Raw genomic sequence first — 25,138 nt, 5'->3', positions numbered from 1 at the left:
TTTCAAGTGGTTATCCATCTCCCGGGAAGTCTGTTCAAAAACGCTAGACTCCGATTCAAAAGAGCGTGATGCTTGTGAAGATCCCCTGAACATAGGAACAGAAGAATTTATAACTGGGATGGACAAATTAGCGGAAGTTGTTCTTTGAAGTATACTACTCGAAATCCCCTCCTGGGGAATGATACTGGGAACCCCACCCTGGAGTGAGACACTTGAAGTCCCCTCCAGGGGAATAACACCACGAACCCCATCTTGGGGCATTACACTGGGAACCCCGTCCTGGGGTAAGACACTTGAATTCCCCTCCTGGGGTATAACACTGGGAACCCCATCTTGGAATGAGGCACTTGAATTCCCCTCCTGGGGTATAACACTGGGAACCCCATCTTGGGATGAGGCACTTGAAATCCCCTCCTGGGGTTTAACACTGGGAATCCCATCTTGGGATGAGGCACTTGAAATCCCATCTTGAGGTATAACACTTGGAACCCCATCCTGGGGTGAGACACTTGAGGTCCCATCTTGGAGAATAACATTTGAAATTCCCCCTTGGGGCACAACACTGTGAACCCCATCCTGGGGTGAAGAACTTGAAACAAGAACTTTCTCTTGAAACGTAACACTGGAAATCCCCTCCTGGGGTATTACACTGGGAACCCCATCCTGGGGTGAGACACTTGAAGTCCCCTCTAGGGGAAGGACACTAGGAACCCTCTCTCTGGGTAAGAGGCTTGAAACCCCCTCCTGGGGTAAAGAACTTGAAATGAGGATTTCCTCTAGGGGCGTGACACTTGAAATCCCTTCTTGGGGTATAACACTAGAAACACCCTCCTGGGGGATAGCATTTGAGGCCCCTTCCTGGGAAACAAGATATGAAACCTTTTGGGGTGAGAGACTCAAGGCCCCCTCCTGGAGTACAGAACTTGACACTCCCTGTTGGAGTATGGGACCTAAAACCCCCTTCTGGGGAAGCTGACTTGGCTTTTCCTGTCAGGGTATGCAATATGAAACCCCCTTTTGGGATGCAAGAACACAGACTTCCTCCTGGGGTGAGTGGCTCAGAACCCCCTTTTGATGTATGGAACTTGAGACCCTTTCTTGGGGAGTAACACTTGAAATTACGGTCCGCTCCTGGGGCATAACACTCGAAACGAAGGCCTCCTCCCGGGGCGTGAAACTCGAAACGAAGACCTCCTCTTGAGGCGTGTAACTCGAATTGAAAGCCACCTCCTGGAGCATGAAACTCAAAACATAGACCACTCCCTGGGGCGTGAAACTTGAAATGAAAGCCCCCTCTTGGGGTACAACACTTGTAACCCCCTTCTGGGGTGAGAGATTTGAAACCCCCTCCTGGGGCATGAAACTTGAAATGAAGGCCCCCTTCTGGGGCGTGGAACTTGAGACCCCCTTTTGGGGTGCGAGACTTGAGACCCCTGCTGGGGTGCGAGACTTGAGACCCCCTGCTGGGATGCGAGACTTGGGACCCCCTGCTGGGGTGCGAGATTTGGGGCCCCCTGCTGGGGTGCGAGACTTGGGACCCCCTGCTGGGGTAAGGAAGTTGAGACCCCTCCTGGGGCTACTGACTGGAGTCCCGTATTGGGAAAAGCAGAATCCGGACAGGGACCGGAACAGGCAGAATCCGGGCTGGGACTGATGGAAATGGAATCCGGGCCGTGAACAGTAGAAGTGGAATGAGTAGTGTCCCTGACTTTAGAAGGTTGAAATATCCTCCCAATATTTCTTAGACGAGGGTTGAAGCATCTTGTAGCAGGGCTCCAATCGAAAACTTGAACTTTCTTTTGCTTAGTGGACATCACCTCCTTATCTGTAACTTAAGTAACGGGAATCACTGATGGATGATGGGGAGAACTGAAAACGCAGACATTAGGAGTCACACACTTGTCACCACTTCTCAGTGGGCGCAGAGTACAGTCCTTAAGAAAGTGATCGTCATAACCGCAATATAAACACAGATGCAGTTCCCGGCATCGCTGACGTTCAACCTCAGTAAGTTTAGGGTGCAGGTAACTTTGATGCTTTACATTAGTTTGCTTGGAAAAGCTGTTAGTCAAGTCAGGAGTAGCAATAGAAAGCTTGGAAATAACTTTAAAAATTTTGGGCCGGAGATTTTATAGTTGTTCTAGAAGCCAGTAGAAACTCTTGAAAGGTTCAGGGTCACGAATATCAGGAAATTGGGGAACCAGAGGACACGAGAGGTTCACTAGCTTGCACAGAAAATTTTTCATCTGTAGGGGTAATTGAAACTTCGGAACGAAACTGTGGAGAATTTACTGGCGGAACTTGTGGTGTGTCTGGGGACAAAGCAGCTAGAACTGAATGAATAACCATCATTTGACTAGAGAGTTCTTGCAGCTGCTGTCTGACGGATTGCAAAGCTGTCTCCTGTGCAGACACATGAAAGAGTAAATCCTGAAAACCTGCTTCAACCTGGAACCCGGCTGCTTGCATATTAGGCTGCTCAAACTGTCACAATCCGGTGAAAGTGATCCTCTGTGGAGGACGGTGAGCCGGGGGGTTCAGGTGACTATCGGAGTGACTGTGACTAGGTCTCCTATTTGTGGCCGAACCCAGTTTTGGCTAGACCTGTCCAGAGGCGCGGAGTCTAACTCACTCGGTGGTTTTCTCCATTGACCCCTCCAATTGGGATTTGGTTTTCCGCTGCACCAAGTGAGCAGGTCGCGGCCCTCTGGACAGGTACCTGGGAATGGCAGAAGACCGGAAACTATATTACGTTAATTTATTGCTAGAACACTGGAGATACACTGGAACACAATTAGAAATCCTGATCACTGGCTTGCATGAGATTACTGAGAATGTACTAAGAATCACTAAGAAATCCAGGAGCTGACTAGCTCAGCAGCTCAGGGAGATGTGGACACAGGCAGGTACTGGAGTTTGCTAAATATGCAGGAAAACACAAACATATACTGGGGATTGCACATACAAGAGTAGAGTGGACTCAAGGAATATATTGGGAATGCTAGAAATGTGGTACAGGACAAAGGCCAAATACTGGGAATAATTATATATGCAGGTGCAGATTGCACAGACAAGACATATAGAGAAGATAGACATACACTGGGAGAGTGCTAACTGCAAGTGCAGATTTGCACTGACAAGACACAGAGCAGATTGACACAGACATGTGCTGGGAGGACCAGCTGTGAGCTAATTAATACCAGCAGGTAATCTGACACTTCAGTGATACAGGGTAATAGCCACAGGAAAGCTGCAATAGAATTAGCAGCACATATACAAAGACACACAGGGAAGGGACATGAAACACTGAAGTACTGTGAGAAAGCTAAAGTCTCAGAGTAAGGTTTAGCATGGAAGCTAATACAAAAACTGGGAAACTGTGTGCAGGCTGAAGCAACACGCTGAAGGATTTAGCACAGAGCAACAGTGGGAGTAACACAGGCACTTGGAATAACAAAGTTGAACAGCAACTTCCTGGAGTTCTGGAGGCGGATTTATACCAGGGGTAGCAGATTACTGGAGCACAGCATCAGCTGTCTGAAATCATGCTACCATAGGTTAGGAGTACTGTCACATGAGAGGAACTGTCATGGCAGCACCCATGATGGGAACTCCGATCCCCAGCACACACAGCCGACCATGTAAGCTCGCAAAAAGCTCCTAAGGCAGAATACTCAGCCCCACATCCATCACTGCACCAGACGTCTGACCGCAAGGAAGTCAGGGGAAGCCGGCAAGTAGGTGAGAGAGTCCGATCCTAAGCTGAACCCTGACAGAAACATTGGCTATGTTTTTCTCTTTTATATTCATCTGCATTGAATGAGAAAACGGCATATGCTTTGACTCTTCGGATCCATTTTAAAGATACTTTTACTAGCACCTAACCCTATACCCTTGTGTTCATTTTATTGTGTATTAGAGGAGTAGGTGATATCCTTAAGAACTCAGTGGAATACCTTTTGGCTGCTTGTGCGCAGTTAGGTTGTGGCACGACTATATATATATATTTCGACATTCTGTTTGTTTTTATCACCAATAGTCAGTGTACCCATTCTGCAGCAACATGTTTTTCTTTAGAGAGGATAGTAGACTTTTGTCAGAAAAATTATTCAATGATGAAAGAGAACAAATTGAATTATTAGATGAGGATCTTGAAGGAATGATGAGATTAGAGTTAGTCCTATTAAAAGAGAACAAAATATGGTGGGAGGTAGCGACCTTAGAGAACTACACAGCACACCATCTGATACCTAGGGGGCTGAGAATTGAAAAAAGAGCATCTTTCAATTTGGCAAGTCCCCAGTTTAGAAAGGATTGGGATTGGGACTACATTATTCAAGAATGTTCTTTCTCCCTAATGTCCCTGATTGTAAAGGAACGTAGGAGTGAATTGAACATTTTAGAAGAAGAGATTAATATGCTTAAATCACTTGTAGCTCCGTTCACAGTTCTAGCAGATTTCAAAGAACAGGAATGCTTAATAGGAATGAGGATTAAAAAAGTTGAAAATGTTCTAATTTCTAAAAAAAATTAGGAAATTCAACAGAGACAAAACAGAAGATTTACCTGGAGAGACATACCATAATGTGAAAACCACACTAAGCTCAATGGGAGAATTAAAAAGAAATATGGTGATATGCAAAACTGAAATAGAGAGAAAATAGGGATCTCTCCAGCACCTAGAAGATCGAGGAGAGAATTCCGGGGTATACCTGAGAATTATGGAAATAATAATTTATACAAAGAAAAATCAATAGAGAGAAATAAAGGGACCACATATAGGTCACAGAGACATTATGGGAGAAATAGAGACAATATTGAGAGTACATACGGAGAATATTCCCGATATACCAACTCTCATTCTTCCCAGATGAGAAGTCCCCTGCCAGATTTTAATGATAGGCAGCATTTTAAGTATGGGTCATATTACAATCAAATAACAAAAAAAAGATGACCATTACCGCAAAAGGGGACATGAAAGGAAGGTGAGAGAACAGCCTAGGTATCTTTCAAATCGATATAGATTTTCACCCTTAGAAAGGGAATTTTCTCCTTTTTTAGAGAGGAGCCCATTTGTCAATGGACACAGGTAAATTTTAAAAGAAAATATAGGGGCAAAAGGGGAGGGAAACCGAAACCAAAGAAACAAAACAAAGAAAAAGAAAGCATAAATCCAAAAATAGGGTGGTAGTCCCTCTTAATAAAGAATCAAAAATTGAAAATATATCACCCACTAATGATTTATCAAAAACAAAAATGTTTAATTTGAGCTCTCCTATTCTGTTAAAGGAAGAGATATCCCTTCTAGAGAAGGGCCTAAAATTTGCCACAATCATTATATGAATTCATTTAATATGTTTGTAGATGTACAAAAATTTATGCGAAAGCTAGCTTTGAGAAAATTTTTGGGACAAAATACACAAGATGAAGGGAGGAGTTTGGAAGCGACGTCGGTCACTCCATTCTGCCCGAAATCAATTTTCTATCCACAACAGGTTAAGGGCCCATTTTTAGATACTTTTTATGCTTTGGTCCTAGAAGATTTAGAAAAACTGCATTTCCAAGATAAGACCAATACAAATAAAAAGTCACATAAGAAGAATAAGATGAATTTAACATTTAAAGAAAGGAAAGCTCTGAAAAACCTTAGAAGCAATAAGGAGATAATAGTCAAACCAACTGACAAAGGAGGGGGGGGGGTGTTGCTTAATATTGGGGACTACGAAGCAGAAATATACAGACAATTAAAAGACACACATACATATAAAACACTCAGAGGGAACCCCACGAACGCCACTGTAGTAAAATTTAACAATCTTATAGAGAAATACCATAAGATGGGTACGCTGACAGAGAAAGAGGCTCAGTTTCTTATTATTGACTCACCTGTCACCCCAGTAATATACACACTCCCGAAAGTGCATAAAATTCTTGTTGACCCTCCAGGGAGGCCAATTATCTCCAGAATTGGTTCGATATCCTCAAATTTGTCTGAATTTATAGATTTTTTTCTCCAACCATTGGTGTCACTCAATAAATCACATCTTAAAGACACAAATTTCTAAAATTCTTGGAGGAGTTGGAATGGGAGGAGAATTTTTTAATTTTTTAATGGTATTAATGGTATGTGCAGACGTGTCCTCTCTATATACCATTATTAATCATAGAATCAGTGAAAAGTTTTTTAGATAAATAAGATATTTCCAAAAATATGAAGAACTTTTTAGTGGAAGGTATTGACTTTATTCTCCACAACAACTTTTTTCTTTTTAAGGATGAGTTTTATCTCCAAAAAACAGGTATGGCGATGGGCACCAAATTCACGCCTAGCTATGCCAACCTCTTTATGGGCAAGTGGGAGGAGGAAGCCGTCTGGGGGTGTGGTGAGCTCGGTGCGAATTTGGTGTCTTACCGGAGATATATCAATAATATTTTCTTTGTATGGAGAGGGGATAGGCCTAGTTTGGAGCTATTTTGTCAACACTTAAATAACAACACCAAAAATATTGTTTTGACTTTTGACATCAGCGATGTCAGAGTAAACTTTTTAGATATTTCAATATATGTAAAAGACGGAAAATTACAGACCAAAAATTTTACAAAACCCACAGATTCAGGTACATACATTAAGAGAACCAGTTGTCACCATAATAATTGGTTAGATGCAATTCCAAGGGGTCAGCTATTAAGGCTGAAAAGAAATTGTTCAGAACCACAGGTGTTCCTTGCCCAGGCAGAGGACATGACTAATAAGTTCATAGCATGTGGATATGACAAATCCAATGTTAATAAAGCCTTTTATAAAGTTAAAGAGGGGGAAAGAAAAGATCTTCTTAACAATAAGGATGAGAAGGAAGTTAGAAATAATGACAAAGAAGAAAAAAACTTTAAATGGGCTTTCATTACCAATTTTTCGGATGACTATAAATCAGTGGAAAAGTTCTCCAAAAACTTTGGGGTCATTTGAAAAAAAACGCTATTTTGGGGCCATTCATTCCAGACAGACCGGTTTGCATTTTTAGAAGAGCTCCTAATTTAAGGTCCAAACTTGTTAAAAGCACACTTCAACCTTCAAAGAATCCAACAACTATAGTGTCAAAAGGTTTTTTTAGATGCAGCACTTGCCAGGGGTGCCATGCCTTCAAAAGCGAAGGAAATGGCAAAATAGAAAAAGTATTGATTAATCGGCAAGATTTTCAAATAAATGATTTCATAACTTGTCATAGTAAGAACATTGTTTATGCCATTAAATGTAAATATAATAAGTTCTATATTGGGAGAACATCGAGACCCTTAAAAATTAGAATATCTGAACACCTGCGAAATGTGAGGAAGGGTCTAGAAACCCATGCCTTATCCTCACACTTCAAGGAGGTCCATGATTGTTCTTCAAATGACATTGTGGGTTTTTCTGGACTCAAAAGTATCAAATCAGATATAAGAACTAATGATATGGCCACTAGGCTAGCTAAAATGGAAATGAATATGATCTTTACATTAAAAACCTTGGTGCCCCTAGGGCTGAACAAAGACTTTGAGCTAAAGTGGTTCCTGTAGTAATACTGTGCAATTTAGTGACCACAATGGGCAATGTGATATTAATTCCAATTTGTTTTGTAGATACATACTGCCTGGGATTTGTTATTATCTTTTGGGACTTTCCCATGAGGACTTTTTTTCCCCTTTCTTTGACATCAAAATTTTGGAATCGTTCAAAAGAAGAATGAATGAACAATAAGAAAAGGGAGGAAAGAAAAAGAAAGAACTTACATATGCATTATATATCCCAATTTTGTATGCATTTTCATGGTGTTTTACTGTTTGTTTATATTGTACTTTTAAAGTGGAGAATAACGATATGTGAAAATGGGACTATGTCCAAATATTGTATGTCATAGTATGTGAGATACATGTTTATATGTTTTTTTGTAAATCATGTAACTTTTTGGATGTTTGCCTAGATTATCTATTTATTTATTTATTTATTTATTTGTTGCTAATGTACAATGCTCAAATGTGCGTCTTCCGGTAGTAAAAGTTTCCATAGTGACGTTTTTGAAAGATTCCACACATAAGCCCAACGGCACGTCATTATTGATGTCTGAATGTGGGCAATCTGAGATATCATATTACCAACTTTCGCCAGGAGTTTGGATCATATGACGGGCCTATAACCCCATTCCATTCATCCTGAAAAGGACCCCACTGCTTGATAACATGCATGCAAACAGTGGTGTAACTACCATGGGTGCAAGGGGTGCGGCTGCTATGATGCCTGAGCTGCATCTGTGGCCCGCCACTCCCCATGCACCCAGTCATGCTCAAAAGTTGGGCCTGTCCAGTCAAGGCCATCGAGGGGGGCCCTGGTTTCAGCGATGTTGATTTGGTGCCAGCCCACCAGCTGATTACAGCTGGAGCACTGGCAGGCAGTCATGGAGAGACAGCACCGCCAGTCGCAAGGCAATCAGAGCTCGCTGACCACCAATTAGTAGTGGCGGCTCTTGATTGGCTGCTAGTCCACGAGCTCCAGTTGGCTTGCAACCGGCGCCAGATTCAAATTGAGCCGGCTGTGCCTGTCCATGTCTGCCACTTTGCCAGCTGTAAGTAGCTGGCAGTCCAGCCCGAAATCCACACCTGCTGGCTGCTGATGGCACACAGAGAGAGGCTGCTGAAGGGACATGGGGAGGTGAGTTGCTGGAGGGGGGGCATAATGTGTAAGGGGCACTACTATTGTGTAGAATAAAGTGTTATATGGAGCATTACTAGTATGTGGCACAATCTGTAAATGGCATTACTGTGTGGTATAATGTGTAAGGGCATTACTGTGTAGTGTAAGGGGCATTACTGTTTGGCATAATGTATAAAGGGCACTTCTACTGCATGGCATAATGTGTATAAGTGGTACTACTGTGTGGCATAACCTGAATGGGCTCTGTGTGGCATAACCTGATTGGGGTCTGTGTGGAGGCAAATGTATGTGTTTGTTTTTCCTCTGGGGGACCCTTTTAAGATCTAGCTATGTGGCCAACAAAGTTCTAGTTACAGTCTTGCATGCAAACACAGAGGCCTTGGATTTAATATAAACTTGCATGAGGATACTTTTGTAGCTTTCTCACAGGTTATTGGCAGACTGCCAATTTTCACTGGAGCCAGCCCCGGATCCTGTGTAATTTAAGAGTGTCCCCATTTTTAGGGATTGTGTGACAGTATGTGGCCCTGACGAAGTTCAAACCTAGACAAAAACCTAATCCTGGCAAAAATTACACCACCACGCCAAATTTGGTGGAGCTAGGTCCAAAACTCTACTGCTCATAAAGGACAAACAAACGGTCAGATAGACAGACACGTTTTGTCACTTATTATATAGAAGTTAGACATTTGATAAATAGGAAATGTAGTTTAAATATACTCCCACATAAACTTATCCTGATATTTTGGATCTAAAAACTTGAAAAATAGTCCTAATAGCCACTTGACTGGATTATAATGATCTACAATTTTACATTTGCAGCATACAGAAAAAGAGACAAGGACAAAGACATCAACAAATAACATATGAAATAACACTGGCCAAGTGTTCAATATTAAAGACTGTTCGAGATAAGTGAAAATGCAACAAAATTTCATGTGTATAGAGATTTGCAGTGAAAAAGGCTGGTGTACAGAGGTGTAAACGTTTCAGATATACAATCATTGGGAGCACTGGAGGTATAAGCAAAAATGTCTGCTATTAAGTTCTATTCCAGGGAGCGATGCTGATCGTCTGACTTGTAACTGAATTTCTCACGACACTTTACCTATGTTAAAAGCATGTGCGAGGTAACATGCTAAATTGAATGGCTCCTATTGAATTTTGCTTTGTTGTTCCTCATATCACCACAATGTATTTGTACATTTGCATTTATAGTCTAACAATAGAGCTGGGAAAGCACAGCCAATACGTTCTGCTGTTGATGTGTTAGGGAAGTACTGGAAACATTTAAAACCAATTTCTAGGAACACTTAAGGCCAAATTAAAATTGACAGTTATGCAAATGTGGAGCAAGGTGAATACTTTGCAGATTTGTTTTTAAAATCTTGTTAAATTAAATTCCTGCATTCTCAGGGCATGTCCCAGTGATGTTACCACATGACTCATCAGTGACTTTCTCATTAGAGGCAAACCTGGGATGAGATACAGGAATTGACTTTCCCATTTAAGACAATATTAATAAAGACTTGCTGACATAGATCTAATAGCATAGGAGACAAATGTAAGAGTGCCAGAGAAGGGAACAGTATATAGTACAGTATAGAGATGCACAGCACTCCTCTTGTAGAAAAACAGCAATGTGTTTAGTAGGCTTAAAGCATAGCCTGATAAAGGGCAGAGCTACCGTATGCCCGAATGGCTGCTATCTTTGGCTATGCTTTAAGCCTAATAAACACATTGAGGTTTTTCTACAAACACTAGAGTGTTGTGCATCTTCATATATAAAGTCAAGGAAGCCCAGCACAATGTTGCAAAAAGATTTGAAGGACGGTGCCCTTGTAGCAATCAACACAATATATCCTTTGGTTATACATTACTCCATGCAGCACTCCTTTTGTGTAATATCACCAACAAACTTATCAAGTTCCATTGTGAGTTTATACTGTTGCTATGCTCTAACATATGAGGGCAGTGGCGTCAATATAATTGGACTTTCTATATTACTAACATTAGTAAGATTTATTTCTATTAGCACTTGTATTCAAGTATATATTACAGTATTCTGCAGCACTTTACAAAAGACAGTAAAAAAGGGGAATGATCTGAAGATGGCATTAGCCATTGTAACTTATGGGCAGTGGTGTAACTACTGCCCCCGCAGCCCCCGTGGTGGCTTGGAGGTGCTGGGTAGCTTGGGGGCGACGGGGGCAGTAGTTACGCCACTCAGTGGCGGTACTCCTGTAACTACAGAGGGGGCAGGGGGTGCGGTCGCACCCCCTGCACCCTCCATCTGCCGGGCGCCCGCTGAGTGTGTTACCAGTGGGCGCCCGGCTCCTATTCAAACCCTCGGTGGCAGCCGGAAGATGGAGCTCCCTTCGTCTTCCGGGTCCCGCAGGGCACTATGGGAGTGATGCCATGATGTCACTCCCATAGTGCCGAGGAGCGGACGCCGCGGATGGAGCTCAGGAGTGAGCTCCGTCTTCTGGGTCGCGCAGAGCACTATGGGAGTGACGTCATAGTGCCGAGGAGCGGACGCCCTGGTATGGACGGCGGCAGCACTGGAGCGGGGATAAAGGAAAATGTTTTTTTTTGCGTGTGATTGTGTGTGCGCAAGGGGGGAGAAACTACAGAGGGTTAAATACTGGGGGCAACTACAGGGGGCTCACTACAGGGGGCAACTACTGGGGGCTCACTACAGGGGCTCACTACTGGGGGCAACTACAGGGGGCTCACTTCAGGGGGCTCACTACTGAGGGCAACTACAGGGGGCAACTACTGGGCACAACTACAGGGGGCAACTACTGGAAGGGGCACAACTACAGGGGGCACTACTTGAAGGGCCACAACTACAAAGGGCACTGCATATGGGCACAACTACAAGGGGCCCTACTTGAAGGGGTGCAACTACAAGGGGCACTGCATATGGGCACAACTACAAGGGGCACTACTTTAAAGGGCACAATTACATGGGGCCCTGCATAATGGGCATTACTATGGGGGCATTGCATAAGAGGCAGTAGTATAGGGGGCATTGCATATGGGGCACAACTACAGGGGACACTACTTTAATGGGCACAACTAAAGGGGGCCCTGCATAATGGGCACTATTACAGGGGACATTGCATAAGGGGCACTATTACAGGGAGCATTGCTTAAGGGGCACTAGTATAGGGGGCATTGTATTTTGGGGCACAACTACAGGGGGCACTGTATAAGGGGCACTAACTTGATACACACAGTTTACAGGTTATAAACTATGTTCCAAATAATCTGGTTCTACACGGACATAAAAACTGTGCAACCTGTCTTGAGCTGATGTGACAGACTGGCAGGAGCAGAGAGGAGGGTTGGTGAAGTAGCTCTGTCAGGGTGGAATGTAATGGGCATTACTGTTTGGCATAATGTGTATTTGGCATTACTGTGTGCACAATGTGCTATTAGGGGCATTACTGAGTGGCATAATGTGTTGTATGTGGCATTACTGTGTGGCATAATGTGTTGTATGTGGCAGTGTGAAATAGGGGCATTACAGCATGGCATAAATTTGTTATAAGGGTTTTACTGTATGTCATTATGTGTTATATGTGGCATTATTGTGTGAGGGGCATTGCTGTGTGGCATAATGTGTTGTAAGGGGCGTACCGGTGTGGCACACTGTGTTATAAGTGGCATTACTTAGTGTGTCATAATGTGTAAGGCACGTTGCTGTATCATGTAACCATACATCTTAAACGTCGTCTTTGGGTGTGTTTGATATTTGGGCGGGGGGGGGGGGGCGCCTGAAACTTTTTTGGCTTGGGGGAGCAAAATTTATAGTTACGCCACTGCTTATGGGCTTCATTCTGCAAAGGTTACCAGGAGAGGGATCTATGGAATCTTTCCCCATACTCTCCGCTCGCACATATGCAGTCAGCAGATCACGCACATCCTGATTCTGGAAGTAAGTCACTGCATTAACTATCACTTAACTTTTTTATCCCTGGATGTAATTTTTAATACATTTGAGTGAACCTTATTTTTTTATTTCCGTGATAAGGCCCACTCTACTATATAAAAGCGAAAATTAGTTCTTCTGTCTTTCTATACAAAGTCACATTTTACAAGCCAAGATCGTGAAATTTTACATACGAGCGTATTAAAACACGGCCAAGGCAACTAAAAAAAATTGAAATTGAAATGAATTACTGTTAATTTTTAATTAATTAACTAAACACAATTTTTGCTGTACGCTCATTGTGTGGGCTTCACGGCATATGGGTAGGGCCTCAGAGTGTGCGTTTTGTATTGTCATGTTTTGTCATGATCTTAATGTTTATTATCTAAGAGAGCTTCAGCAGGCTTTCCCAGCATTCTCAGCTCTCTGACTATACCAAATTACGCAACAACATTGACTTCTTTCTTCGAACTGTGCCAAAATGATGACTTTGCAAGGACCCTGCTGTACTGTGAGCTGCCAAAATATTACACATGGAATGCTTCTCAAAAAATATTTATGCACAGAAAACAGGGAGTCGCTGTAGATGGTCATCCTGGTATCAGAGCAACAGAAGCTCTTGGTCATGTTTACACTGTACATCCGGCAAATTTTGAATGCTTCTATCCCCGAAGTTTGCTTTAGACCATTACAGGTCCTACTTCCTTCGAAGACCTTAGGACTGTTGATGGGGAAGTTTGTCACACTTTTCGTAAGGCCTGCCTAAGGAGAGGTTTGTTGGAGGATGTAAAAAAACATTGTTAAAATCTCGGGCAACACTGTGTACTCCAGCTAGTATTTAATAAATATGCCCTTAACATTTCTTAGTGGAGCTATATGATCCGGCCACACAGCCATGTTAGTTTGGAGTGATTGTTGGTGAATAAAAAAGTAATGCATGTGTTTTAGTGAACCGTTTAGAAGAGTGGGAATCAGGTAGAATAGGTGAAGAGTGGGAATCAGGTAGAATAGGTGAAGAGTGGGAATCAGGTAGAATAGGGGAATAGGGGAAGAATTGGAATCAGGTAGAGTAGGGGAAGAGTGGGAATCAGGTAGAATAGGGGAATAGGGGAAGAGTGGGAATCAGGTAGAATAGGGGAATAGGGGAAGAGTGGGAATTAGGTAGAATAGGGGAATAGTTGGAATCAGGTAGAATAGGTGAAGAGTGGGAATCAGGTAGAATAGGGGAAGAGTTGGAATCAGGTAGAATAGGTGAAGAGTGGGAATCAGGTAGAATAGGGGAATATGGGAAGAGCGGGAATCAGGCAGAATATGTGAAGAGTGGGAATCAGGTAGAAATGGGGAATAGGGGCAGAGTAGGAATCAGGTAGAATAGGGAAATAAGGGATGAGTAAGAATCAGGTAGAATAGGGGAAGAGTTGGAATCAGGTAGAATATGTGAAAAGTGGGAATCAGGTAGAATAGGGGAATATGGGAAGAGTGGGAATCAGGTAGAATATGTGAAGAGTGGGAATCAGGTAGAAATGGGGAATAGGGGCAGAGTAGGAATCAGGTAGAATAGGGAAATAAGGGAAGAGTAGGAATCAGGTAGAATAGGGGAATAGGGGAAGAGTAGGAATCAGGTAGAATATGTGAAGAGTGGGAATCAGGTAGAAATGGGGAATAGGGGCAGAGTAGGAATCAGGTAGAATATGTGAAGAGTAGGAATCAGGTAGAATAGGGGAATAGGGGAAGAGTTGGAATCAGGTAGAATAGGGGAATAGAGGAAGAGTGAGAATCAGGTAGAATAGCCAGAGTTAAGCAGGTAATTATGGAACTTAATAAGTTTGCCTAAAACAGTGGTCTCCAACCCGTAGCTCGTGAGCTACTGGTAACTCACGGTCTTAATTTTGGTAGCTCCCCTAGCTGCAGTATTAATGAGTCAACTAAGAGGAAGTGATCTCTGATGTGTGCTCCCCTGTGGCGTTTCCGTCATGGGTGGAGCCACAGGGAAGAATGTCAGGTGATTGCCTTACGTGCTTCCTTGTGGTTCCACCCACGGCTTCTACGCTACAACGGAGCGAGTGACTCCCACCCAGCCCTGCCGGAAAATCGCACAGCAGCCCTGCCTATATCTTTTGCTCCTCTACTGCACGTACCTCCTTGGACTCAGTAATTAACAGTGAAATGTGCCTGTGTTTAAATTTTATTTACACACTACAACAATATCACTGTAATAAGTAAATGTATAGTTATTTTCTATGAAACATTTCTTTCTTTTTCATTAAATGACCTTCAGTTGTTCAATTATTAGCCAGATTTTTTCTCTCCAATTTTAGTAACTTTTCAGGAGGTTTCAGTTTTCTAAAGTAGTTCACACCTCAATTAAGGTTGGTGACCACTGGCCTAAAGTGATAACTTTTCATGGAAAGCTTGAAGGTTTGGAGGACAGAGGAAAGTCTTGTTTTATAAGTGAGGGAAATTCAAAGAGTGGGTGCAGCCTGAGAAAAAGTTCTGTAAGTGGAAATGGGGAGCAGGATTTTACCGGCCTGTACCTTTATTTTGCTGGTTGCTTTATATGTATATGCACACTGCCCCATCACCTGGTCCATACCTCAAACTAATCTGTCCCACATGATCCTACTCTCTTCATCCCCTCTGAAATGAAAGCTCCCACAAACAGTGTCCTCTCTACATTCTGTTCCCTATAGGTCTGCCTCGTATGTTTCTTGTCTGTTGCTAATTTATTTTCTGTATACCATGCTATTTGTTCTGGTAATTGCATCCATTAATTTAGAATTTTGTTAAAGAATACCCATGTACCAGTAATTAGCGTACTGTAGTCAGGTACAGTCTGCCAGGGGGCATGAAATCTGTACGCCATACAGATAAACAATGATGATCATAGCTACTGATACTGTAATCCAAATGAGCTAATTCGCCTAAAGGAATATAGACATAGTTGGTTTCCTAGCGCACTGGAAAGCTTTGTTCTGTATTGGGGTGTGCCGCAGGTAAGAGGTACCTGGATCCTCTCAGTGCATATAGAAGAATTGAAGGTGCTACCGCGCTCAACCCCTATGTGTGTAGTGTGTGGTGATATATGCAGACACAGGCTAATTCTGGTTGTAGTAGTAAGTCTATTTCATGGTTAATTACAGCATTAACCTGAAAACTTATCGTTATACAATGTATACAGTAAATAACAGGGTACTGGGTTAGGTGAAAACTGTGATACAAAAATGATGTTGCAGTTAGGAACAACTAGTGAAAAGTAGTGCTTATACAAATATTCAAGTAAAGGTATTAATATGATATTAACAACTCCTAGAAACAACAGGAGATGAAGTCCTTATTGGTGTATCGTGCTACACAGTGCTTAGTCAGTTAACAGAGAGCAGCGTCGTGCTGTACTGTTAAAGTTACGTTAGTATTAGGTACTTTGTGGAAAAAAAAAAAAGGGGAAAAAAATGCAAAAACAAAAAGCAGTCCAAAAATAAAGAATCAATGTACAATGAGCGGCCAAAGTTTTTACCTAAAGAACACCTTGGTCTAGGTGTGTTTGTGATTGATACATCTCAATTCTTCTTTGTTGATTAGGTGAGTGAGTTTGCCTTACATTAAATATTGCAGATGAATTAAATTGTGTCATAATTTCCTCATTTTGCTGAGACGCAAAGTTACGAGTTCCATTTTTTCCATGCGATGCCATTTTACTCTGTGTTTGTAAATTAAAATTATAAAAATTTCACACAATTTCTAGCCCATGATTAGAGCTGGGACAGCAATAGTAAATCATTCTGCTGTGTGGTAAGGTGGCCTAAGACGTGTTTTGCTTAAGGTCAAATTCCACTGCTGAAACATACAACATTTTGGGACCAAATGTCAAGGATGGATTCTCAACACTTGGGAATGGCGCTGGAAAACAAAAAACAGACGGCATCTAAGACATCAAGTAGTTGTTAAAGTGGTAGAACTAGGGAATTGGTGGATCAATGACAAAATTTGATTTTGAAACATCTCTGTGATCATGCCTAAAGCTGTGTAGATGGTACGACCCAGCGATGTGTGGAGGGATGTAACGATACATTGTGTGCGCAGTACACACTGCATGATCCACTGCAATTTATCGTTACATGCTGCATATAACAGCATCGCGTCGCTCATTGCATTGTCCCATCTGTCTGTGCAGCACAGCAGATGGGACTACGCAATGAATGACGGCCAGGAACAACGGATCAGGCATATACACTATACGATGTGTATGATATATTGTTACAATCCGCGTCAGAATGATATATCATATGAGTACTATACATCATATAGTGTGTACGATATATTGTTCCGATCTGCGTCAGAATGATATATCATATGAGTACTATACATCATATAGTGTGTACCCAGCTTTACACTGGCAAAAAATGTTTATAAATATGTTGGGCAGGTGAGTCCCTTACTGACCATTTGCTTCATGACTCCCAACATATTCTGTCATCTGGAAGCTAGGAGTCGTGGGTGAACAACAATCAGAGATATGTAAGTTATCTATCACTGTGTACAGCAATGTACACTTTTACATATTTGTGTACTTATTACAAAAAGTATTACAATATGCAAATAATATCTCTTTGAAACCAGCTGCATAAATTAAATAGCAACAGCTTTGTCTATTATGAAAAACACATTGCAGAAATTGTCCGTTAAGGAATGTGATTTGTATGTCTGTTTGCAGTAACTCATATTAATTGAGGAACCTTGCAATTAATTAAGCAATGTGCATGTCATTTAGCAAAGTGTGCCTCATGGGGTGTTACTGGTATGCAATACACTTGCGTGATGCATCAGGTATCCCTTTAGAAATGAGAACTTTCTATTTTATCCTTAGGGAAGGTCTGAGTTCCTTTGAGCTGGAAACTTTTACGGATCTGTCTTGTTTGTTGGGTACAACCCTTTCTGGAATGGTTCCCTGCTCTTTCCTGTAGATATATATATGCCACTGTAATGCCTCCTAAGTAAACAGCAGAGAGATCCAGACACAGACCAAACATTCTTGTACTGCTTATCCTTATACATTCAGCACAATGAGGAACGAAATCTGCTCCTTAGCGTTTGCCCGGGCAGTGTTTGCAGAATTTCTGGCCACTTTAATATTTGTCTTTTTGGGATTGGGGTCAGCCCTAAACTGGCCATCAGCTCTTCCAAGTGTCCTACAGATAGCTATAGCTTTTGGCCTTGCCATTGGCACATTAGTACAAACATTTGGACACGTCAGCGGAGCCCATATAAACCCAGCAGTCACTGTAGCATTCTTGCTGGGATCCCACATTTCTATTTTACGTGCACTTTTCTATATAGTTGCCCAGATTGTTGGAGCAATTGCAGGAGCTGGTATTTTACATGCAGTGGCTCCATCTGAAGTTCGTGGAAACTTGGCCATTAATTCGGTATGTACACACACACGTATAAATATATTCTACAATTTTATAATTACCATTTTATGTCATGCTTTGTTATGTCTCTATGCTCATGTCATATAACGTGTCTATATAAACAGATGCTTTATTCTCTTGTTTCACATATCAGCATTATCTCTCTGTCACCTGGTTAGTGTCCTATGCTTAATGTATGACAATCTGTTTGCATTTCCATTGCAAATAAAGCATCTTATCGGTTTAAGAACTGATATTGTCTGAAATGATCTCAAAATGATACATGTATAGTGCATGAATAAAGTATTTTTTAAACCAAATTAATGAAGTTATTTAAAAAAATTACTGGTATTGTTACCTGGAACAGTGTGTGTTCTGTAATGTGATACACGTTAATTGTTTATTTTTTATTTATCAATAATTCACTACAACATATTGCAGAACAAAGCATGGTTTAAAAGGACTAATGTCATCTGGAAATTAGATGTTTTTATATATACAAAAGTTATTACAACTGGGCATGTTTGTTTTCTGTACAATATTAGTTGTTTTTATTTCATTTTGACTTCAGTTTGCTTTGTAGTCTTAATAGAAAACTAAATAAAGTAGCAAATTTTTCTATAGATAAAATAAAGAAGTTTTATGTAATATTTATAAGTTTACAATATAGTTTATTTATATCTGCCCTATTAGTAGCTAAATGGCTATATATAGCTGTATCTACATATAATGGATGTCAGGACATTAGCTCCAAAGAACAATCTCTAGAAAAGTTGACAATGAAAACTGATTAATCAGAACATATGTGAACCCTGTATAATACTATATTTTGCACACTCTTTCAGTTTGTGCATAGGAAGGGAAATTGCTAATTAGTATCATCTATTGGATCTGTGAAAGATAATTGCAGCGTGTTATAAGAAGAGTCAATTACAGATAAATATAGTTTACTCCTCTAACTGTGTCGCAAGAATCCACCAAGACAGCAAGCTGTAATCTACAATGTGGATACACAAAGCATATAGAACTTTGGGGCTGATGTTTGTCTTATTTGCAGGTAACTGTTGGAAGTCCAGGCCTGGCTCTAGTGGTGGAACTAATCCTGACATTCCAGCTAGTACTCTGTATCTTCGCATCCACAGACAGCAGAAGGAGTGACAACGTAGGGTCCCCGTCACTGTCCATTGGTCTTTCTGTGACTTTGGGACATCTTTTGGGGGTAAGATTATATTATATTATATTAGTGATATATACTTTTTCCAGATGTGTAATGTTGCTGTGTCACTTTCAATATTTATTCTATTTAACATACAGAATGTCAGAATGAGTGTATCAGTTTTTAAAATAATACATACTGTAAGGTATCAACAGCATCATGCCTTTTCCCCTATGACATTATACATTGCAGCGTAATATTACACTGGACACAGACATAGAATAAATCTGTACAGCCTTAGATAAGAATATAGGTTATTTTAATTATATGTAAAAGGCAGAATCTATTTTCATATGGTTGCACAGATGTTTTATTTTGAATAAAACAACTGCACCCTAATGTGTGACTATTACTTCATTCAAAAGTTTACTAATGAAAAACAAAAGGTGCAGTAACCATGGCAACCAGGCATTGCCTGTATTCATCTACATTGCACTTGTTCAGTTAAAGCAAGTTCCTGATTCATTGCTATAGGTTACTGCAAAGCTGTAATGTTGCTCTTTATTAGTAAGTCATTGTGTGAGTCAAATGCACAAATTTATTTATTTATTTATTTTTTTAAAGCAATAATTTAGCAAGTGTTAGAAAAAGCTTGCACTAGAATTTCATATGAATGAATTCTTCATTTTGTCATAGCAGAGCAAGTATTCAATTAATAAATATTATAAAAATATAAAGCTAAATACAATTTTAATCTATCTTTGTTATTTTTAATATTTATATATGTAGCTCCTACTGTAAATTTTAAGAATAATACTAGTCACAGATGAGACCTTTGATCATGTAAAGGCAGGAGGCTGTAAATCAAATGAATTTACACAGAGCTACTGTAAGGCTGATTTCAAATATTTATTTATAATATACAGTAGGGTGCATTATTCTTTACAGTAAGGTGTGCATTATTCCTTATAGTACACAAGTTTGACTAATGAATGCTGAAGTGATTAAATAAAAACTTCTCAATTATAATCAATAACGTCAGAACTCATTACTTATCCAGCTGTTATTTATAGATGGTTTATAAATATAATTGAAATCACATGGTCTTTAAAGTTATACAAACCCTAATAATATACAGTATGTTATATTTTTTACAGGAATTCCATACATTTTGTGGATTTCCTATACAATATAATGCAATAGATATAAAGCAACATTAATAAGTATAGTTTTTTTTATTGAACCATGAATAAAATGGTAGGTATTTTGTTTAATATTCCAACATTTGAAATAAAAACCTTTAGATAATGGTATTGCTGGGTTTTCCTCTTTATATTTTCCGGATAACATCTTAGCAGAGGTCCATTACTCAGGTTTCATTTCCAGGGTTAGTGGAATGTACTTTTTATTCTATTTCTTTGGGCTAAGCATCGCATTGTGGATGCGGAACACCCTGTCACTTACAGGGTACATGCTGGCACTATTAATGCCGGTATGTACCTAGAAATGTGATTACAATCGCAAAGGACAGCTCTTCTGAATAGAGATGTCCTTTGCGAAGAGGGGACTTCTGGGTTCATGACCCAGAAGTCCCTCTGCACATGCGTCGTATGATGCGCCTGCTGCAGGGGGGCACTGGAAGGGATCCAATTGGATCCCTCTCACAGCACAATGTGAAAAGAAGCCCAAAGGCTTCTATTGGGCACTGCTATCTGCATCGGGTCCCAGCACCGGAATGGATCACATTCCGGAGCTTGGTACGTAAGTAGCAGGGGTGATTCTAGAGAGGAGGGGGCCCGTGTGCAGTCTCCGACACGAGCCCCCTCCTCTCCGCCTGGCAGCACACTGAGCTGTGTGCAGCCAGCGCTGGAGTTATAGACTCTGGGCACTAGAGGGTGCCCAGAGTCTATAATGTATGCACAGGTCACCGGGAAAATGGCCGCGGCGACCATTTTCCCTGTACTGCACATGCGCAAATGACAGGAAAATGGCCGCCACAGCCATTTTCCAGTCGTTTTACAACGCCGGACCCCCGCACCGACGTGGGACTCCGGAGAGGTAAGTAATATTATGGGTGCAGGGTGTGTTGTGCAGGGCCACCCTGGACTCTGGGGCTCGTGTTCCCCGCACACCCTGCACCCATTATAGATATGCCCCTGGTAAGGAGAATGCAGTCAAAACTCAGAAAACTAGGGTTTTCAGAGTTTTGACTGCATTGCAGGCTTAGCAAATCCCACCCTTTACCTCCTGATTAGTACATTTTTGTCCATAAAATACTAATTCTTTTGTTGGCGCAACTAGATAGTGTTTTGCTTTTATCAATCTATAAACTATAAATAGTAATACTTTTAAAGAGGTGTCTGTTTAATTTACTGTGATAGAACAATTTTGTCTTTAAATGATGTAGATGTAACAAAAAGCACTTATTGGGGTCTATGCTGAGTGATAGGGAAACTCAAACATCAGACTTAATTTTAAATGTTTTAAAATAATGATCACTCCTCAACATACAAAAAGACTTCATTTAATTGTGTAAAAGAAAATAATTCTTTAGAAAGCAGGATTTTTTAGAGTTTCATTATATTCTTCATAATATATTGTAACATATTGACAGATGTATACAGGATTTTAAATATAATGTATATATTTGCACATACAGATTTATTTCACTGGATGCTCCATGAACCCTGCTCGATCCCTGGGCCCTGCAGCCATTACTGGAATCTTTGCATATCAATGGGTAAGACATTTGATTCTCAAATCAATGTTTTAGACACAGTGACACAGTATGCATAATAAAAACAGGGAACTCTTTATAAAGAAGGGCTCTCACAGTGCTGAAGTTGTGAGTTCAAGTCCTGGTCATGGCTTTTCTGTGCGGGATTTGTAAGTTTCCTCTGTGTTTGCGTTGGGTTTCCTCTAGGTGCTCTAGTTTCCTCCCACACTCCAAAAATATACTCGTGATGCTATATAAATAAATTATATATATATCAATAATAACAATATTAATAATAATTAAACAAACATGAAATTATATTATAGGGATGGCGGAAGGACAGAACCTGTTACGGTCCACAAATAAAAGCAATGTTTTGGCCTTGTTTGCCACAAAAATTGCCTTCTTGGAATTGAGATGCTGTACCTCTAAAAGAAATTAAAACATTGGCTCAAACCATAGCAGATTAACTGAGTGAGAGTGACAGTTAGGTGACAGCGGAAATGTGCCTGTTGTGTATTGACGTCTGTCTGACATCACTGGCTCCTAGTGAAATTTGTGTAAATGACTTCGTACACTATAATACAAATAGTCATTCCCAACTAATAGCACCGGTTTAAATTGCTCTGTCATTAAATGTATTTATACAGCATCAAATAATTATTACTATACAATAGGGTGACAATTAATACTTAATTGTAAACATATTGATGATGTTTGTAATAACCTACGTCTGATATTTTATTGCTAATGCTGTAATTCCGTTGCTGACGTGAACTCCTAGGCAGCAAACCTGTAAATACAGACTTTTAGGCATAAATTATCGGTTTGCTCGTTCTCTTAAATATATACTCACCCTTAATACAGTAATCATTTTCTTTATGACCTGTCTTAAAGTTGTAATTAACACCATTATGAAGATGATGTATACCTACATCACAGCTTGATGAATTTTGGCAATAATTTACTTTTCTGCAATTACAAGTTGATCAAAAGACTGAGAAACATTAAATATGGGAGAGATGTTATAATAGCAGTCTGTAGTGGCTGACAAAACAACATGGCTGCCTATCTCAGCTCTGTCAGTCTCAACGCTACTGTTATCCACAGAAACATACCGCTAAATGGGATTCTCACCTCAGCCAACTTTAATGTAGTGCCTCCTGCAAACCCTCTGGCAACATTAACTAAATACATTGCTTCATGTAACTACCGTCATTGTATTTGCTGATTTGGAAACGTAGGTGAATAATATAAAATGAAGCAAAAATGACTAAGCAAAGCTGCAAATAATGAAAGAAAATTAAAAGTGGAAATCTATTTTAATTATAAATGGATAAAAGTCATTGGGTGAAATGTTTCAAACCTTGGTGAAAGATAAAGTGGAGAATTATAAACTACCAACCAATCAGCTTCCAGCTGTCATTTTACAAGCACAGCCTGTAAAGTGACAGGAGCTGATTTGTTGGTACTTTATCTCTCTCCAATGTTTGCTACATCTCCCCCATTATGGGGTAATAATAATAATAATACTCTTATATTTTCTCTAGGTGTTTTGGATTGGACCTCTAGCTGGTGGCATTTTGGCATCACTAATATATAACTATGCCCTGTTTCCTCATGACAAAAGCCTGTCTGACAGGATTGCTGTGCTGTTGGGAAGATATGAACCGGAGGAGGAATCATGGGAAAACAAGCAGGAAAACAAAAGGCAATCTGTTGAGTTGTACTCTGCTCACCCGCTGCCCAAGAATACAGAGAAATTCTAAGCCTATTGGACTTTATGCCAAAAACATTATTTATGTCTTTCGTTCTGCTTAATCTGGGGCTTTCAGCAACTGCAGTTTAAGAGCACATCATTCTGTATTGTAGATGCTCTTCACATGTAATCCATTGTAAATATTATTTTCGTTTGTAGTGCTTTAAAGCATTATTTTCTATAATACCATTATCGTGTTCATTAATCTCCAAGGCTCAGGAGCTTGTAAACCAAACACAATCCATCTCATCCCATTTTATGGGGTGCCTTGTACACAGAACTAATGTCATCTACTCACTCTGGTTATAAAGAAATCAATCATGGAAATAATTCATACTGTCAGTAGGATATTTTGTTCTAGAGCCAAGGATTGCCATTATTATTTACCAGCCAACCTAGAAACTCAGGGTTCCTATAGAAATCATCCTACATTGAATGCATGTGTATATATTTATTATGACAGTTTCAATGACTAAACACTAATATGTCAGTATATTACGTTATCTTTATTTACTGTGTATGATCAGTTTGTACAGTAATAGGAATGTAGACATTTTGTGAAATAATGAAGTACAGTACAGTGCCATTGCTGATAAAATAATTATAACGGCACATGCAAGGCATGTACATTAGATTTAGGTGAATTACAGTTCACATCATTATGATCTTATGATTCTACCTATGTTATACATTTTTTTATTTAAATGGTCATATATATTTAAAAAACAGAGCTGTCTTGGGGCTATTCGTTAACCAGGGGATCCCATTTTTATTTAGCGCTGCTGACCCTATAAAAATAAATGTAGACAGTTGAAAATATTTTTTGCTGACAAATTCTCCAGAAAACAAACTTTTAAAGTAAATACAGCAGATCTGATGTCATGCCTAAAGTCTGATGTCATGCCTAAAGTCAGGGAAAGAGTAAATTTTTCAGGACAATACAAATCCCAGGAGGTTGACTTCCCCTCTACAGTGTAAAAAAATAACTGGTTGAACATAGAAGTATGCCTATATGTTAAATGTACTGTTTTTTATTTGTTTGTTTTTAATAACTTAAAAGGTCTAAATCACATTTATACTCCGAGAGTGAAGAATATGCTTTCATTTTAAACTTTGTGTACAGCTTGTTATACTTTACTTTGTATTCTCTACTACAACTTATTCTACTGTGTATACTCGTATCTCAAGGCTGGTCTTAGATACTCTATATAATTCATATATAAAGCCTTAAGATCTTAATGGGGATTATTTGACCTTCGAAAGATGACAAGTTGAGACCTTGCCTGTAGCAACCAATTAAATCTTAGCTAACATTTTATAGAATTTACTAGATAAATGATAGCTACTGTACAGTACAGTAGGATCTGATTGGTTGCTATGAGCAATTTCTCAACTTGTAATCTTTAAAGGTTTGATACACCTGAAATTGAAAGCCTTAAGGGCTTGTACATATACTGCCATGAGTTATGCCTG

General features: G+C 40.1%; 1 protein-coding gene across 1 annotated transcript; it reads left to right on the top strand.

The window, feature by feature from the left end:
• The first annotated feature begins 17,686 nt into the window (after positions 1 to 17,686).
• LOC148527318 (aquaporin-5-like) lies at positions 17,687 to 23,675 on the top strand. The gene is made up of 4 exons (XM_088469253.1): positions 17,687 to 18,049; positions 19,092 to 19,253; positions 21,850 to 21,930; positions 23,457 to 23,675. The coding sequence occupies exons 1-4, from the start codon at positions 17,687 to 17,689 to the stop codon at positions 23,673 to 23,675; spliced, it is 825 nt and encodes a 274-aa protein (XP_088325379.1).
• Positions 23,676 to 25,138: the final 1,463 nt, after the last annotated feature.

This window comes from Taudactylus pleione, unplaced genomic scaffold (genome assembly GCF_031769625.1).
Source record: "Taudactylus pleione unplaced genomic scaffold, aTauple2 ptg000089l, whole genome shotgun sequence".
Classification (NCBI taxonomy): Eukaryota; Metazoa; Chordata; class Amphibia; order Anura; family Myobatrachidae; genus Taudactylus; species Taudactylus pleione.
This window is presented reverse-complemented; position numbering and strand designations above follow the sequence as displayed.